General features: G+C 39.5%; 1 protein-coding gene across 18 annotated transcripts in view; it reads left to right on the top strand.

The window, feature by feature from the left end:
* Window positions 1-19239, top strand: part of GRIP1 (glutamate receptor interacting protein 1) — a 325530-nt gene that overhangs the window by 209896 nt on the left and 96395 nt on the right. For 17 of the 18 annotated variants that reach the window (XM_066992714.1, XM_066992675.1, XM_066992709.1 and 14 more), the window contains exon 2: window positions 11705-11785. The exons of the other annotated variant lie outside the window; for it this stretch is intronic. In XM_066992714.1, the coding sequence (XP_066848815.1) occupies window positions 11705-11785 (81 nt within the window). The remainder of the gene's footprint in view (window positions 1-11704; window positions 11786-19239) is intronic. 18 annotated transcript variants of the gene reach the window in all.

Raw genomic sequence — 19239 nt, 5'->3', positions numbered from 1 at the left:
TGTCCATCCCCTTGTAGGTCTGCCAAAACCAGGACTTGTTTGACCTTCAGAAGATGGCTGGTCCTGTGGGCTTGTTTGAGCATCTGCCCTAGATGCCGTCTTTCTGTATAGTCCGTTATCTGATACTGTGTCTTGTTTGTTCACTCTATTTTTAATGCATGAGGTTTCCTGTTATTTTTAATCGCTTTCTTCTCTCTGTTTTGAAATTATGTTACAAATTGAATAAGCCTGTCATTAAAATTAAGCGTGTGCACACACCTGCACACCCACGCAGTATTAGGATGGATGTACTGTTGGCCATACACTGGTAGCATAGGAAAAGATTTAATAATTACCTCAGCATTACATAGGTGTTCATACAAACAGATTAAGTAAGAAAAAGTGAAATCCATGTATTTTCTCTCTGCACTCATGGTAGGCCATAGGTTGATGCTGTCTTTGTTTCTAGGAGCTTCAGAGCCAAAGCCATAGTGAATGTGCAGCTGTGAGTTCCCAAAGGAGAAATGGTCCTGGTTAAAAAACTTGGAGAATTGGTGCATGGCAATATTTAAAATGACTTGCCTGTCTTCCTGAAGGTTACGGGAGTATAATTTTTGATGAATATTGCACATCCATCTGTATGTTTCTTTATAGCTGTATTTTCCATAGGATTACAAAAAGCTGACTCAGGCACGGGCTTTGTTGCATGCAGGCAAAGATGTGGGCAAGCAGTTCTAATTATTACCATTTTCCAAGATTTTAAGAATACTGCAGACAATCAGCTGCTTGCCCCAAATAAGCTTTACGATTTAATAGGGCTTGGGAGGCACTGACAAATAAATAGTGTTTGACAGGTTAAAAGGCTTGTCTTCAGGAACTGGCTGCATGGATAGAGAGCAGAAGCTGGCCTGGGCTTAATGCAAGCTTTAAGCAAAACAAATGTGCATACATATTGTTTTGTCAAGTTGTCATCCCTTTTGTTACTCCGCTTTGTTCCCACTCCTAAAAGTGCACAGTACCCTATTTCAAAAGACTCTTCTTCTGCACTGTGTTCAAACTTGTCACAGTTTCCAAAACCAGCGAAGTTTTGCTGATGACTGAACTTAGTCAAAATGACCGCACAGCCTTTGTGGATATATAGAGGAACCTCTTGCAGGGTAGGGGCTGAAAATAGGACATTATTTCCCAAAAGCATGAGGAAGGTGACAGGTTTATAGCCTGACTCCTAAATGAAGTGCATTCTGGAAGGTCAGTTTTTCACCAAGCCTGAGTCGTGCTAGTTTGGACCAAGATGTGTCACTTAGACTACAAATAACGTGGGGCAATCCTGCTAGCGTGCCAATATAAATATGTTCATAGTGGTATAATGTTTATACAACTCATCGTGGCAGTGTTAGAATTATTTTATGTATCAAATAAACCTTGCTGGTGGGATTAAAAAGGGTAACTGTAATGCCATAAACACAACATGTGACACGCGAAAGTATTCTTTACTCCTAATGCTGTCCACACCAGGGTTACCGTTGTACAAATTTTTGGTTTAAAAAAATAATTTCACTCTTCACTAAATGGATATTTCCGTACAAAGTCAGCATGTGCACCATGCTTTGGTGACAAGATTAGCCAGCCTTTGTGCTAAGTCATGCCCAGTAAGAACTGGTAGGATCCTAAAGCAGTAAGCACGCTAATCTGTGTGATTTCTGGATGTATAAACAGTACATGAGAGAGGCTTTTATAGGGTTTTCTGAAGAGAAGAATATAATTGGGTGTAATAGAATGGCAGTTAAAGCAAAGGAAGAAAATTGTAGGTGGATGGAGGGAAATATTTTCCGTCTGTGAGAGCTGATACATCCTGCGGAGCAGTCTGCAAAGGAAAGCAGTGGAGATCTCATCACCAGAGACACTAACAGGCACAAGTAGGCTGAAAAACAAATGATATAAGTTACCGCAAATAGCGTTAGCACAGCACTGCAATGCAAGCAGGATAAATAACGTCATGAAAAAATTACCATTTCTAGCTTTTTTCTTTAAACATAGTGTTGTGGCTTTGCTTATTCCTGTTGTTTCTGAAGCAAACTAAACTCCTGTTTTCTATGAAGTGCAATGTTTTTCTACTTACTTCTTATGCCACTTGAGTGACAGTCTCTGCTGTATCAGCTCCTACTTCTATCATTGCCTTTCTCCAAAAACACACGCAACTAGCTTCCGCATCCCCAGTGTAGAAGTTCCTATTTTGACATCCTCTTTTCCCACCATCTCTGACAATTGTAGTGCCAGCAGCCTGCACAGGTATTCCTCACCTGCTTTACCTTGTGGTGTGCACAGGTAGAAGGTGGTAGGTGTCTTCCCCATGAGTACTCCTAGAAGATCATAATCCGTATATATAGTGGTGGGAAGAGGAAATATATATATATATGTATATATATATTTATTTATTTTTTCCCACAAGGGAAAAATCAGAAAGCTTTTAAAAGAATCTGACAGCAGTTTCAAACACCACTTCTACTTTTTTAAATTCCAAGCAGTCAGTCCGCAAGGAAGACCTCCACCAAGACTGGGCTAAAAAAGTTCAGGGTCAGTTGATGCACGAGAAAGTTGCTGTTAACGTTGTTGGTACAGTGGAGGTGTCATACAGGATATACACAGTTCAAATGACCAGTAAATGTTTTTCATGTTAAATTTAACCACAAATGGAATAGGGGATCATACCACATGTTGCCTTTGGTTAATGTACAGTGAAATGCTGCCCGCCAGAAAGCTGGTTGCCTCTTCTCCCAAGGAGGTTGTGGGCAACCACGGCAGCCAGGAGCACGGCGGCTCAGCTTGAGGGCATCGTCCAGCAGCCACAGGGTACGGCTTGGCCCCTTTCCCCCTGTCAGCTCTTGCTGTCTTGCCAAGCCCAGCAAAATCCTGTGTGGAAGGAGTAGCTGAACAAAGGATCTAAAAGGTAACGTTAAGGTCACTATTATATTTTAAAATTATCTATTCGTAAAAGTGTTTTTCCATAAGGTATAGCATTAATTCAGCCTGGTTTTCTGGCCCGTGGTTACTGCCTTGGCTCAGGTCTTGCTCCTTTACTCAGCTCCCTTGCCCTGTAGGAATTTTCATCATATTCTCAGCATTTGTGCTTCCCTGTCAAATTTAGTGCTGTTTTTCTTTGAGGGGTGCTGATTTAGCATTGTTAAACAAGGCAGCTGCATATCTTAATTATTAGAATGTCATAAAGAAAACAGTTTTCAGGTATTTTTTTCCAGGAAGTTGTTGCGTGGTCCCCTCACACGATGCCAGTGTGTGGTAGTACATAAGAGCAACGTGATGTTCCCAAACACACCTGCAGAGACGCACACCTTTACAAGACCAGGATGCCACTCTTAGCAAGCCGTGAGATGTTCAAACCAAAAAGTGTATTTTGAATATCTGGAAGTGCTTCCTGTTGGTGAGATCTGTGTCACATAGGAATTTCCTTTTTAATTAAAAAAAAAAAAAAAGATTTTTCTCTAAGGCTTACAGTCCCATCATTTAGAATAAGATTGTCTACAGAAGTTACAAATACAGAAAAATCCTAGACTGTCTCACAGAGCTAAAAGAGTTAACACCCTTAGTTTCTTTGAGCTTTTTCAATTTCCCAGCTTTTTCAGTTTCTAGCTGCTCTGGTTAAGCCATAGATACTTCACTTATGTATGATCCCTATATTATTTTCAGTAACAACAAACAAAAGCCCAAGACAACAGAGTGAAACTCGCACTGAATCCTAAAATCATGTAACGATTCAGTAATGATTCTGTTTTATGGCATTCAAGTTTAATCCCTTAACAAATACTTGATGCTGTATAAACAAAAAGACACATTTATCAGATTTGAAGTAGTTTGTGGTTAGGGTATTATATAAATTGGATTACTTCTTTATTTGATAATCCACTGAAGTGAATCTCACCATATGCTAATATCTCTTGAGACGTATTTTCAGCGTTCAGCAGATACTGAGTGTTTTGGATGTTCTTGGAAAGTTCTGAATTTTCCTGAGCAAAACAGTTTTGGAAGGAGAGCCACATACTTCACCAGTTAGGAAACCAAGCGTTTCAACTCAGGTACCTGAGCACAGTCTTAGGAAATTAACTTTGGAGAAGCAAACTTGGAGGACATTCAGATCATTTTGAAGCAGCCAAGCTCGCTGAGGTATTGTAACTATCAATAGGAAATGGATTCACAGTTACGCATAATTACAGAACCCTACTTCTCTTGCTTGTAGATTAAAGCTGAGCTGCTGCTGTAATAAGTAACTGCATAATTCAGAAAACAGAGAATTAAATTTACATAAAGTATGATAAAATTGAATAAATTTTCACTTTAGAGAGACAACACAGTTATTCATTGGATGTTATAACTGTTAAAATTAAGTTTGTAGGAAAACCAAGGGGTACTCTGCTAAATGTAGGAAAGGAAATTACCAGAGCAGCAATAATAACTCTTCCTTCTCATAATTCTTTCATGTCACAAACACCAACAAATGTTACTTATGGAAGCATTTGAAACCCTATGCTTTCTTAATAAAGACTGCTGGAGTGCACTGAGCATGGAATTTGATAAGAAAGGATTAAGATTAAGTACATTCATATTTGTCCTACTTGGAGCCTAGTTCGCTAATCGCTGTTTTACATACAGCTCTTAAGAATTTGGGGGTGTTTCTAAGCACTACTTTGGAAAGCAGCATTGCCATTTAAAGAATCCAGGCTCATTGGATGTGATCGAAGCCATAGCTTCCTGTGAAAGGAACTTGAAAAAATGTTATTCTTCTGCACCAGTAAGATAAATTAATTCTTTCTTTCATGGTTGGAGTTCCCATAACAAGTCTGAAAGGGTTAGCACGTAGGCAAAGCAAATTGTTGACATATTGTTGTTTCATGAAGCATATACATTCAAAATCTGTACATTATACATCTGCTGAATGAACTTAGCCAATTTTGTCTCTTTTTTTCAACTGTTTATAGTCCATTACACTCTGATGTAGCTGTGGTGGCATCACGGTAACCATGAACGTTCCAGGATGTTAATTTTTCTCTAGACTTTTGCATTATTTAAAAGCAAACCTTTTAAAACATCCTCCTTGCCAAGGAAAAAGACATTTTCTGAGATTATTTTTTTTTTGCAGTTGTCAATGATAGTTACTAAGGATGAAGTTACACCAAACCTAAAAACATTTGTGCCAGATCTCCCATCAGCAGCCAAAGTAAAATTCCCACTATTCATTACTGCGCAGCAAATTGCATTTGTTTTATCTGCTCAAGTCTGTTCAACTCAGAACAAACTTATAATTCAATTTATTGTAAAACTTTTCAGAGTTTTAGAACTTTTAGTGACCTTTATAAGCTTGAGTTATAACAACAACAACGACAAAAGAATATTATTATTTTTCATTCAGTTATCAGATAAGGCCAGTTTATTTTTTTCGACGAGTTTGTGCTTGTATATATCTTCCGATTGTGGCTGTTACTGGTTACAATGATTGGAGTATTGCATAAATATTCAGTTACTTTATCAGTTCTTGTTCAGAATTATTTTGTTTCTAAGTTCAGAGAAGAAAGATTTGTCTGCTGTCTTTAAAAGAAGTCGTCCCAGCAGGAAGAGATAGGGCAGTCTAGAACTTGATAACTAAGCTCCAACTTCTCTCCTGATGTGTTTTTTTTCCCTTTCCATTACTGTAGATTGACCTGAAAATTGCATTTTTCAGATTTGTTAGTGCAGAGAAAATATGTTTAGGCATTTTTTACCAGAAACAAAGAACTGGAATTGAGGAGATGAGTTTATGAAAGATCAGAGGTGTTTTTAGAGTGCTCCTGATGACTTTGCCTTTTATACTTTTTTATTGGTTGGGTTACTCACAGAGATACACAAAGGATCTCAAGTTCATTTTGTCTCTTCTGACTGATCCAGAGCAGGGCTTCAAATTGATTTTGGAGGAGGTAGCTTTAAACTATTTTACTTTGTATGACATACTTAAAATATTGGTCAGAGAGAGAGGGAGGGAGTGATTGTGTGGCTGTGAGTCTGGGTGCTCATCTGTGAACGTGGACTGAGACTTGAGTCCCTGCTCTAACGTCTGAGCTGAGAAGAGAGTAAGATGCTGCAGGAATGGTCATAAAAGTTATACTGAGAATCTGGGTACGCCTCTCTACACTTTTGAGCTTCTGAACCACAGGTATCAGGAGATAAGTGTTTATTTTTTATCTGTGAAAGCCTCCAGCTGCAAACTGTGGGGATAACCAAGAGTGCTGTAGCTCAGAATTTACCTGCTGTCACAGGTATGATACTGTGCTAGAAACGACGCTTTTAGATAATGGTAAGCTTATGCCATTTAAAGATGAAATTTAGGTTAAGTTTCAGATATATGAAGTATGAGAACCTCTGGTATTTTGTGCTGTGCTAGCAGGATTCATAAAAATCTGTCGCTTTTACGGAAAAATATTCTTCGTTATAAGATTCAGGAGTGAACAGGATATTGCAGATCCAGGAATGCCTGAAGCAATACATGGGACACTGGTGCTTTTAATTTTTGATAAATAAACTAATCTTCACGGGGACATTCTTTCCACCATAATCATCATCTTGACAACGTTGTCATCTTCTGTATTGGAACGTGATTCTCTGCTAGTCTGTGATGTGTGCTATCACAAAGAGGGTAAGCAGCAACACGTGCAGACAGTCCTACGTCTCGTGTACGCTGAGCAAGCTGAAGGATGTACTTTTTGGTGGAGTCTTAGGAGTCAGATTAATTGCCTTAGGAAAGGCACAGTGAGGAACATATGAGCAACACCTCAGGTTTCACTCGCTTGGATTCTGGTCTGCTTAGGAATCACTCTAAAAAGGTTTAAGTTCGTTCATTCCTTGGCTGAAGAATGGCTTATCCCGTAACTAGGCATTGGTGGGAAAGTTTTTGAAGAATGAGAATGATGCAGCACAGGACTTGGACATATTTAGTGGGTAATATTGGTGGTAGTGGGACAGTCGGACTAGATGATCTTTGAGGTCATTTCCAACCTTAATGATTCTATGATATTCGGTGGGCTCAGTAGTTACCACCTAGATGATAGCAGCAGCAGGAAAGATCTCTAACCAGGTGTGAAGATTGGCAGGAAGGGAGTGCTTGTAGCCTTTACCCCACCTGCAAACAGCATTCTTGTGTCAGTAGCTTTCACAGCCATCTCGAGGGACACACAAATGGTTCAGTGGCCGTAAACCTCCCGATACACCGAATGCCTGGACTGGCCTGTTGAGGAAATACCTTCAGACTTTCCTTCTGTTCCCTTTTATGTGTCCCCAGTTGGTATCATCCAAAGGATATTAAATTGAATATAGCCAATATCTAAAGATTACATATGGTTGCTTTGCTAGCACAGTCCCAAGCACTTGCACACTGGACAATGCACATATATATAATCTTTATGGGATTACATTACTGTTGGTTTGTTAGAGTGTAAAGAGCCCTTAGTCTTGGATGGAGGCTCCCCTGTACAGCAGGGGCAATGCAGAACGCTATAAATGGCTCGCAGCGTGGTCCTCAACACAAAGAATGAATCATTCAGTTACAGGGCGGAGATGCCAGCTGGTTAAAAACAGGCAGGAAAGTGCAAAGAGCTGCTTATCTGCCTCACGGGTCACAGCTGAAGGTGGTAAGCCTACGGTAGTAGCTGCAAGCAGTAGGGCCGCTTTTCTATCCACTTGATCATTACAATTAGAAGAACTGTGGGCAGAGCTTGGAGAGGATGATGCGGTGGTTCCTGCCACCAGTACCTGGGGCTGTTGCTTTTGTGGGGACAAGTGTAAAGAGGATCCAAGGTGCTGATTTGGCTTCGCAGGTCAGGAATCTCAGCAGTGGACCTCTGGGATCGTTGCTGCACTCTGCCAGGAAGGGGGGAATTAGCACAGCGGGCAGCTTGTTCGCTATCGCACGTTTGCAACTGCAGAAAATACTTCAGCTATGATTTTGGGGGTAATGACCTCATTCACAGTGTAAGAGGGTTGGTTTCCTGTAGTAACTGAATGAAGAGATCTGCTGGCATAGCAGTCACCTTTATAGCATACACTGACTCGCTAGAAATTGTGTATCTGGGGCTGCTTATTTGTTCACCAGAGAAAATTGGGGGGGGGGGGGGGGGGGGAGATAAAAAAGGATGTAATGAATGCATTAATGCATTTCCAGGACTGTATCTGCATAGCTACACTATTTCCAGTGTTGTAAGCACCTGAGGAGCGGGGCAGAGCTGGCACGTACAGAAGCCCCTCCAGCACGCAGCTCCCTGATGGCCTGCTCCAGCCAGGGCTTTCGGCGTGAGATTTATGCCTCTGAATCTAGCCTGTTTCTCCATCTGCTTTGCGTGTGTGGCTTCTTAAATATATCGCATCTTTACCTAATTTTGAGTTACTGTCTCCCGCTGGGAGCATGCTTTGCATCCTTACACTCCTTTGCTTTTTCAGGGTGTTGGCTCTCTGGGTTGGGTTTTGTCTGCTGGGATTCTCTGCGCTGCAGAGGGGGAAGCTGGAAATACAAAGCACTCGGACAAATCCCTCTAAGCACTGATATCAGGAGATATCATCAGGAGAACATTTTTGCATGTTTTAAGATCCTCCCTGCCAAGAAAGGTCCCCTCCGGCAGGTGGGGGCATAAAGTAGAATTTGATTTATCAGTTCTTGTGACCATACGTACAACTTTGCTAATGCAGACAAACAGATTTCTCCCCTTTTTGACAGCGTGATGGTGTCTGACATTTCAGGGCTACCAGGGCTTTCTTGTCTCTTTAGTTTACTCTTTTTCTTTGGGATGATATCTACTTCTGCATCCGTCTGCTCTTCGTTTTAGTTTTCTGTCTCAAATAAGGATGCTGTCTGTATTCTTTGTCTAGGTAGTTATATTTGTTTTCCTTTGCTTCTGGGAGTTCTTTATGCTGATTTTCAGTTATCTTGGGCTACGATTTTGCTTTTAAATGGACATTGAAAGACAATTTTTTCCTGGCCTGGGAACTTCCAGCAAAGTGAAGCTTCCCAGTCCACCAGTGAGGCAGTGGCTCGTTGTTATCCCCCCATAATAACTGAACATATGTTGCCTTAATAGGGGTTCAAAAGTTTATGAAACAACCATTGGGGCTCCTTTGTTTTCTGTGAAAGTCTGTGGACAGATTAAGAAATGTAACATAATTACATCCCCACAGTACCTAAACAGTACATACATGGCATAAATACCTGACAGGATTTCAGGGCTAATATACATGGACTAAAATGCTAGCTTACACAGCAGTCTCAGTTTCCTTCCGTATCTGTCAGTTGGTATGTAAAAATACGAGACTTTTTGCTCAGGGTCCCTTGCAAGTAATTTGAATGTACACTGACCTTCCCTCACCGGTGCCATTAACCAGAAAGATTTGCAGGCTTGTCCTTCTTTCTGAACTCGGGATAACCGCACGTGCTCCCACTGTAGTGCAGTATTGGGAAAATCCTGTTCCAGCAAAATATTGTAGCTGATTTATTCATTTGCTCTTGACAAAGATTCAATGAAAAAGGCCTAGCTGTGGAAATTCTTCTCTCCTTTTTGCCATCTCTCCAGTCTGATGGAAATAATGCATATGTAAGGAGTCTGTCTAGGAGAGAGCTGTTTTATGCCTTGAAGTTGATATATTGTTCATAGGTAGAGCACGCATGCAAATAGGGCCCAAAAGTCATCACCATCCGTCGGTTCCTGAGAAATTGTGTTATGTTTCCTGCCCACTTCTTAGCAGAAAAATGCATGTCTCACAATATCTGCTGCCACATACAGCACCTGCAAATAAGGAGTAATACATGCGACATCTAAGCCACGTTATTGATGATCCCTATATTTTTTTGGAATTGATATGAGTTAGCAAGGTTGTTTGGAGAGCCTTAGCTTGAGTTCTAGCTCAACTGTGCCTCTTCTAGGAAAGAAAAAAGTCAATCCTCTTAGAAGATCTAGTTCACTTTTTTTTTTCTTTAATGAGGGTATGTATATTCTGCATATGCAATAATATTAGCTTTTCCACTTACCTCAAATGGAAGAATAAAGGCTTATACATCTCGCTTTTTCTTAACTTGTGTAGCTGGGCCTATGTTAATATTTCTTCATGCTTCTGTTTATTATATAGCTGACAGCTTTATTTTCTTTAAGTTTGAACCAGCATGCAGTATAGTCGAGCCTGTTAGCTTCCTCCTTGTAACAATGTAGTCCTAAAGCAATGAGAGTTAATTTTACTGTAGCAAAGGCAATGATATCTGGCTGTAGAGGGATATTTTACCAATATATTTTCTTCATTACTTGCTGCACTTTTGACAATGTACATAGCCATGTAACAATCTTTTGCCTTTAGAAAAAACATTAAATATATTCATCTTTTTGTTTGTTTGTTTGTTTCTACATCCACCTAACAGAAGATGAGTTCATTGTAGAAATCTTTTTTTTCATGCCAACCAGCTCTTCCAGTCACTTCCTTCTGAGACCTGGTTTTAAAATAAATTATACTGACCAAACCCTTATCTCACTTGAATAGAAATGGATTGGTGTCTTTGACGCGAGTTTCTAAAGGAGTTTGAGACTTTACAAGACATAAATAGTGTAATCAGCAAAGAAGGCTTATCACGTCAGCAGTGTCAGCTGAAAAGAAAACCTGACTCTCCAGAAAATGTTTGCGGTTCCACTGGATCTTAGGACACTGTACTAGGTCTGTAGTCTTTGATGCACTAGGTACTCTAGTCTTTGATTCCTTTAGTCGTTGATCTTTCAAGTTTGTATTCGTGCACATGCTAGAAAGCGGTTGGTCTTTCAAAACCTGATGGAAAAAGATGTAAATAGAAGGATTTGATAGTGCTTTAAAGTGTTTGAACACTTGACTAAAGGACAACCAAGACAGAAGCTTAATTTTTTGTGATTCCTTTCCTTTGATTGAAGTAATAAAATACACATTATTATTTCTTCTCTTCAATCCCCATTTCTTTGTCAAGTTTATAGCTTGCCATTTTTAAAGCTACAGTGTAATTGATATTTTTCATACCAGTCATCCTATTCTTAGGAGAGATGTAGAAGAACCTCACTTCTCCCTAACGCTGCCTTTAATTGATGACTCTGCTCGTCCCACCAGCAGCTGCCTCTGATGCCTTCAGGTTGATCAGTGGGTGCTCTGTGAAGCCTCCTATTTAGACACAGGCTGTCACATTGCCATTCTAAAGTATAAATGTGCTTGGCGTATTTGGCAACATCTCTCTGATGTTTTCTCCAGACAGTTGTTATGACAGAGAAGGAAGCATCCTCTGGCAGATCCCAAAGGAAAAGGAGCATCTTTACAGCCAGAATATCCACAAGGTTCTGGAAGTGCTTCTCTCCTGAACAGGGATGTTCTCTCTGCTCCTGGAGTCTTTGACATGTGAAGCTTCTTAATACTAGGAGAAGGAAAGTTTCTGTGGTTATCTGAAAACCAAAAAGGCCTTTGTATATTCAGCCCGTCATCAGCTGAGCATTATCTCTGATCTGTTTTACTCCTTACTTCTCAGCTCTGTTATTCAGAGCCTTTGTCATTGAGTCAGAATTCAGAAATATCCATCCTCATCCAGCTTACAGCAGCTCTTGTACTCTGCACTGCTAGTTCACACAGTAATTAGATTTAAAAATTTTACTGTTTTTAACGCTATATTTATCGGTAACTGAAACTGTTGCTTGTTTCTGTTTAGATGAAAGTCCTTACACAAAGTCTGCAAACCAGGCAAAGCCACCTGATGGAGCATTGTCTGTGAGGAGACAGAGTATTCCAGGTAAGACTTGCTTTGCTTTTTATAACATGTGACTTGTTTGTGAACAGCAATGTAATACTAATCAAAATTAAACTAGTTATAAAAAGCAAATGACTTACAGTTACCACTAAATAATTTGTAAGGAAGGTTCCACATAAGGAGTTTCCATGGTTAGGCTTCCTGCAGCTTTTAGTATCAGGAACATCTCTGCGTCTGCCTTTTGCAGCAGATTTCAGGCATTGATCAAAAAAACCTTTTAATCAGAGGCCAATATTGTCAGGCCCTGTGAAATCTGTTCTTTTATATCTAGTTTTGACGGTGTAGGGAGATTGGCTCATATTTCCAACACTGAGCAGTATGTCAGAGTTCTCATCTTCACATGGTTTTCTGCCATGCATACACCATTCTTGCCTAGTCCGTCATCCTGTCACACAAAGCTGGACCCACCAGATCAATGGGGCTTCAAACCTGTGTGTCGTATAATTACTTCAAATGAGTCTGCAAAAGGTGCCTGTGAAAAGCAAGTATTACATATACTACACAGCAATCTAAAGAGATGTTCACCTCACGTATAATTTTAGGGGTCTACTAATGAAAACAAATGAACACTGATAAAGGTTGTGCACAGGTGGAATAACTGATGTTGCCATTCTCAACTCAACAGCAGTAACCTCTGACTGGAAGGGAAGATGTAATGCAACAGAAATCAGAAACTGTAAGGCCATGTCACACACCTTCTAATGAATAATGTTAATATTCTGCGTGCTCCATGGCCTTGTTATTGAGCAAAGTCACACATCCCTCTGAGAGGTTATGGATACAAGGGATGGAGTTCAGATTTACACTGTTGCCAGGCTCAGATTTCATCATAATAACTGACGTGTTTCTGAAGGTCCAAAGTACACATCTTGTGGATGTTTTATGTTCAGGTGTGTGCATATGTGAGAGAGGGAGAGGGAGAGTGCGATGGTTTACTCTTCTCTGCTGAAAATATCCTAGCGATTTAAAGATTGTTATTCTCATGGTACAATCATAACTGTTGCAAAACGACTCAACTACGGTGCCTATTATGCATTCATTATTATAAGGAACTCTGATTACACAAACACCAACCAGTTTTTTTCGCCAAGTCAATAAAAATCTTGATTCATTGTTCGTCAGAGTGAATTAAGATGTCTATATGGGTAGCTCTACACATAATGCTTTAGCTCATGCATCTCTAATACTTAACATATTAAATATCTACTTTTTTAATCTTTTGAATTTTTTCACCTTGAACTTACTAGTTGACATTTATGGTGTGGTTACTGTACTTGAGAGATACTTACACTATGGTCTGAATACAGATTAAAGTTCATGGTTTCAGATAACATAAGAATTCATGATTTACAGTTGTATCCTATAAGAAGAAGGTTTGATGAAAGTTGTACTGGTGCAATTTTTCTTTAGATCATTTCGTAAAAATAGAAATGTCAAATGTTGAGTAGTCGTTGTGACTATTTTGAGTTTTAAAAAAAAAGCTGCATACTCTGGAAGTTTTGTTGTGTATTACAATTAATCAAATGTGGTGTATTACAAATAAATGTGTGCTGTGCATGAGTCAGAGTTACTGCGGAGAGACAATACTGACAAGTGTCTGGTGAGATATACTCTTTTAAATTTCAGGTATTCTGAAAAAAAAAATTATCTAAGCTTATATATGTTCTTCAGCTTTCAATACCATAAAGACATTTATCTTCATGCCTTGTTGCATCTCTGGACCCCTTAGGAGATTCAGATGGGGCATTAGTTAAAAAAATTACTTTTTTTTTTTTTTAAACTTTTTCATGCCCCAGCAAATAGCCATTCTAACAATATCTAGCACAATGGATATTGTGGGTTTAGATACATGAATACATTTATCAGACTAAGCAGTATTTTGAGAAGTGATTTCACCAATTAGGAGTTGACTGGGGTTTCCGAACATAACCCCTAAACTTTTATGTCACTTTGGACACTTATAAATTTGACTTCATGTATTGTAGGTAAGCCAGCACCTTGTAAATAGCATCTTTGTCTGTGAGCAGATTATCTGCATTGTAGAGTGTCTTACTACAGATGCAGACACATCCACCCAAGCATTTTGGCAGCAGCAGGAGTACTAGTATTAGCAACACGAACTAGTTTGAGACAGTAGGACAGCTGTTTTTGGTTTTGCCTGGGGACAGGATGTGGCTTCTGACAGTATGTAGGTCAGCTCTGAATAGCTTCTGAAATGGAAGGTGCGATACAATGAACCTGGTAAAATTCTTCAGGACTTGGATGGAAAGAAGTCAGCTGGAGTTACTGTCAGTGATCGGCATACACTGTACACTGCATGGAAAGCATTCGTTGCTATTCCCCCCAGATGGTACGCCTGATAGAACATTACATTGCTGAAGAGCTTTTTTTTTTTTCAAGCTTGAAGCATGGCACTGCCTTTGACAGCGTAGCTGTCCAAGCCACTTGATGCTCTGTCACTCCTGAGGCATGGGCTGCAGATGTCCTATTCGCAAGGAAAGCTCTGGTCTGGCCATTACAGCCAAGAGAACTTTTATTAGTTTGTTTTGTTTGTTTGTTTGTTTTTAGAAAGGAAGATGATCCTATCCTGAGCTTTCCACAGGTTCAAACAATCCATGAAAAAATGCTAATAACTATATATTTCCAGGGTGCATGATCAAAATCTTCCAGAGTAGCACGAGATCAAGTCATCTCCCTGTGCCTGGTGAAGGTTCCTTCTTGTGACCTTCACATTCACTTAAGAGGATCCCAGTGCTCCTTCCTTTGGCCAGGTGCCAGCAAAGGAGCTTTTATTGCTGTGGGATCTGAAACTACCACACTGACTGTAAACCCCAAGATGTTGTTTTTATCCTTCCATGTGTAAGAGTACTGAAAGTCCATGTGTAAGAGTACTGAAAGTACAGTATCAATGAGCAAAGACCAAATGCACAAAGAAGTAATGTAATTCTATAGAGGTTACACGGTTCTCAGGCTTGGTTTATTTTACAGGGAAAAAAACGTTGAAATAATCATTTTATAATTAAAGTCAAATGAGCACATACTGTGAAATCAGTGCACTGAGTTTAATTCCTTTCATCCCCAGAAGCAGGGAATAGATTAAGCATTTCTCTGGAGCAGAACTGGCTTGCTTAAGATGCAGAATACATTATTCATGTGATGAGGGTACATGTCATATTTATCATGTCTTCACATGGCACAAAATCAACAAGCAACGGATCCTTTCAAGGGGATTTACAGAACTGATGAAATTATAGTTAATTCAAATTATATGCATTAATATAATTGCAGTTGGAAACCTGGACTAAATTTTGCAGATGTGTAGGTGTTGTAGTTTTATATATATACTCATATACATATTTGATTGTTCAAAACATTATTTAGCCTTACAGTCAGAATTTCCTAATTATAGAAGCGAGGCTTGAGGTAACATCAACATGACAAGCAGCCTATGAAGTAAGAAACAAATTTTCTCCTCTGAACCTTCAAATTTAGACCTTCACCAGCGTGTAATGAAACGTTATTGCTACTCTGCCCGTGTAGTAGGCCACAGCAGCTGTAGGGCTGTATGCTGTGCCTCATCCGGAAAGCTATCGCTGTCAGGCTAATACCTAGGCACATAAATGAAAACAGCATGTTTCAAAATTCACAGGTAAGGCCTTTTCCTCAAAATCACAGTTGCAGTTAGAAACATCTGTCATTTAAAAATAAAGTACCTAATACTCACGTTAGCCCATCTCTAGGTTTAGGTGGCCACGGGTTCCTGGACTAGCGCTCCTGCTTGTTGTGGCGAGGGTCCGAAGCGGTGTTTGGCACGGAGGAAGGTTTGGGTCAATAGCACTTTAATCAAAGGTGTGTTTCCTGTGGTCGCTTATACCTGGGGGAGCTTTAGAAAGGGCATCAAATATTCCAACAATAGTGATAAAACGTCGAGAGCTGATGACATTGTGAAAGAGGCATTTTGAAATCCAGACTGTAACACATGCCTAAAGATAAGCCTGTTCTCAGTGCCGAACGTGGACAGGCCTGAATAGTTGTTCCCACGCCTTCCAGCCTAAATCCAATACCTCCTTATCTGTTTAAACAACATGGAGAAATCTGTCGACGCTAATGCTGTGTAAGTTGTTCACTTCATTTGTTTATATATTTGTCTCTTTTCAATTCACTCACTGAAAACTGGAGAGGGGTAGAGGAGAAAGAAATGACACAAGCATAAAAATAATTTATTGTTTAAAAAAAGTAAATTTGAAGCTGATTAAAATTTTTCATAAAACCTTAAACAAGATTTTAATTTTGTTTTTAGTCCATTTCTGTAAGTGCTTTTTACTGAGTCTAAGAAGTTTCTATTATTACAAAAAAAAAAGTAGTCAAAACCCCCACAAATTTTAATGAGCTGAAATGTTTCAACTTCTGTTCTATTTCTGTTGGCTGAAATCGTGAGAAGTTTCAGTTAAATTCTGCAAATAGCTTTGGTTGGGTCAAAATGGTATTTTTAAGGGAAAAGCTTATTCGTACCCAATCTATTTGACATTAAATTAAAAATAAAACTTCAGCTTCTTGCATCTGCTTATTGAGACATCTGCGCTATGGGAGACTTCTAGAAATGTGAAGTATTATGGCTTAAAGTGTTCAGGGGCTCAAAACAACTGTAATGCAAATCGTGTGCTGGTACAGCTCTTTGAGCTATCTGTGAATCTAGACATTTAGCCTAGCTGGGAGGATTGCAGTGCTAGAGCTGCCTCCCTCTTAAGTAAATTCCTGTTCAAAGAACCAGTGCCAAATAACTAGGAGGTGTAGTGGGAATATTCAATGCTGCACCTTCCCAAAGCTCACCCCAGCCACCTTCTGCCCCACGGCGACATCTCATCTGCTGAACAGATATTATGGTGATGCTGCAGAGTTATGGAGAAGAGCAGGAAAGTCCAAACTAGGTGTTAGAAATTATTCTTTTGACATTTTCTACACCATGGAAACCTGTGTTTCTCTCTAACCAATAATTATTATTAATATCAATTATAAAATTATATTATTAGATATTAATTATAATTATTAAAATGTCACTTGCATGTTTTGTACACAGTTGCACAGATGTATTAAGAGGTCAGTTGTTCAAATAGGTCACTCTGCTCTGAAGGAAAATTGTCAAGACTTTCAAGTCTGAAATTAAACTGGCCAGATTTTTCAGTTCCTTTGTACATGCATGAATACTGCACCCTCTTTCCAGTGTACCTGATTCTTTGAAGCATGCCATAATGCAGCCTTCCTATTTCAGCACTGTGTTTGATCTCAAAAACAGAGCTAGCCGCCTAACTGAAGGGAAAACACGGGATGAATGTACAGCCCTGAGCACGTCTGCTCAGTGGTTCTATAGCTCTGGTATTAGCAGTTTTGCAGCCTCATTTTTGAAGAGTTTTGTAACAGAAGTTTAATACAAAAATGAAACATTAACCCAACATAATTTTAGAGTTGGCCAAGTTTTGAACTACTGAGCTGGAAGGGCTCACATGCAAGCCAAAAAATTGCAAGGTGCCTTGCAAGGATAATATTTACAGAGCTGATAGCAAAAAATAATTACTGTATGATGTAGTGTCCTCTGTAATGGCTTAGGACACAAAATACTCCTAGGAGAAGTCAAGTCATAGTAAATTCTTGTAGTAACAACAATAATTAATGTCCTGGGTATTTTCTGTCTCTGTAATGCTTAAATATACAATGTATATGGCAGTTGAAAGGAGTGAGGCAGTTTTCTGATGACCATTGACTCTGAACATATACAGGTGCTGTATGTTTGTTTCCAAAAACACCGAAGTTCGCCTTTTCCCCCTCCCTGACCCACAGCCTGCTGTGCAGCAAATGTTCCTGTTGTGTCTCAGGCTACACCAAATGTGACCTTCCTGTGGGGTTTGTCTGCTGCCCACGACCCATCAGCTCAAATGTAGGTCAGCTGAAAACTGAACAACTTGAAAGACCTCTGTACTTCCGTCACTATTATTTTGGTGGTGGTGGTGGTTGGTTGGTTGGTTGGTGGTTTGTTTCTTCTTTTTTGGAGGGGGTGTGTTTGTTTTGTTTTGTTTTTAACACACAAATATCTGTTTAAACCTAAAACCAAAAATATCTTGCTATAAGAAAGCAGGCAAAGGTTGTGAAGAATTAAGAAAATAGAGCGTTAAACTATATGCAATGCTTGAGCTGCTAACATAAAATTGCACTAGCTGAATTTAACGTGTGTATTATGATACAACTTAAGTGAGAAAAAGGTCTATATAGCTTAACGTAATACTAGGATATGTATCATGTATTATTTTTCTTTTACAAGATAATCCTAGAAATAACGGAGAAATATAAAAAGTAATACAAGGAGATAGCAGGAAATGAAAAAAAAAATCCACATGGATTAAAAAAAATTACGGGCTTGTGATGTGATCTGAGGATAAAAGTTTCATTAAATGACATTGCTCAGGACAGAAGATGACACAGGTTATTCTGGCCGTAGCCTGACTGTTAAGATCTGAGCCAGTTACACAGTGACTGACAAATTTGATGGATAAATGATCCAAGTGGATGCTTCCCTATGTGCAAACACCTCCACAATGAGTTTGGGTTTCTTCCGTGATTAGCAAGACAGCACATACTCAAAACCAGCTGTTCTTCACAGAATCGTCTAGGTTGGAAGAGACCTCCAAGATCATCTAGTCCAACCTCTGTCCTAACACTAACAAGACCTCCACTAAACCATATCACACTAATCTTGTGCTTGCATGAGTTAACCTGGTCCCATTCCTTCTGCACGAGCCCTTCAGACTCCAGTGTCGGTGAACCACAGGTGACAGAAATGATCCTGTCCGCTTTTTGCAGGAGTTCTGCTAATTTTTGACTTTTTGAGTTCTGCTAAGGGGTCAGCAGACCCCTTTGTGTGATTAGCCACAGGACAGCCACCTTCTGCAGAAACATGCACACACCCCCCCCCCCCCCCCCCCAATCGCTAAATGCAGAGCCAGGGAGTTGAAACATGCATCTGCAAAAGCACTTTTTTTTTCTCAATTTACATTTCTTATTTTGTCTGTTTTCAAAATCAACACTGAATGCTCAGATTTGCCATTGAAGAGATTTTAGCATTTAGAAATCCATTAACAATAACCTCTGCAGTCACACATACCATAGTAAATATCTTGGGTGATTTCCTAGAGAAGCAAGTTTTCTGACCTGTGAAATGCAGATTACAGACTAGTAAGCTTTTCTACACTTGAGGCGTTTATTATATCTGCAAAGTCATTTGCTGATTTTCGTGTTTGATGAGAGGCTGTAGTTGCTTTATCATTTACAGTCTTGCTTCTTCACTGGGTATTTGTTTAACCCGCTGGAGGTTTATCAAATGGTCTGTGCAGCATCCCTCAATGCTGGAAAGTCTTGAATTTGCTTTCACATTTTATTTCGAAAGA

This window comes from Anser cygnoides, chromosome 1 (genome assembly GCF_040182565.1).
Source record: "Anser cygnoides isolate HZ-2024a breed goose chromosome 1, Taihu_goose_T2T_genome, whole genome shotgun sequence".
Taxonomy (NCBI): Eukaryota; Metazoa; Chordata; class Aves; order Anseriformes; family Anatidae; genus Anser; species Anser cygnoides.
The sequence above is the reverse complement of the archived record's forward strand: the minus strand, read 5'-3'. Positions and strand labels throughout refer to the sequence as shown.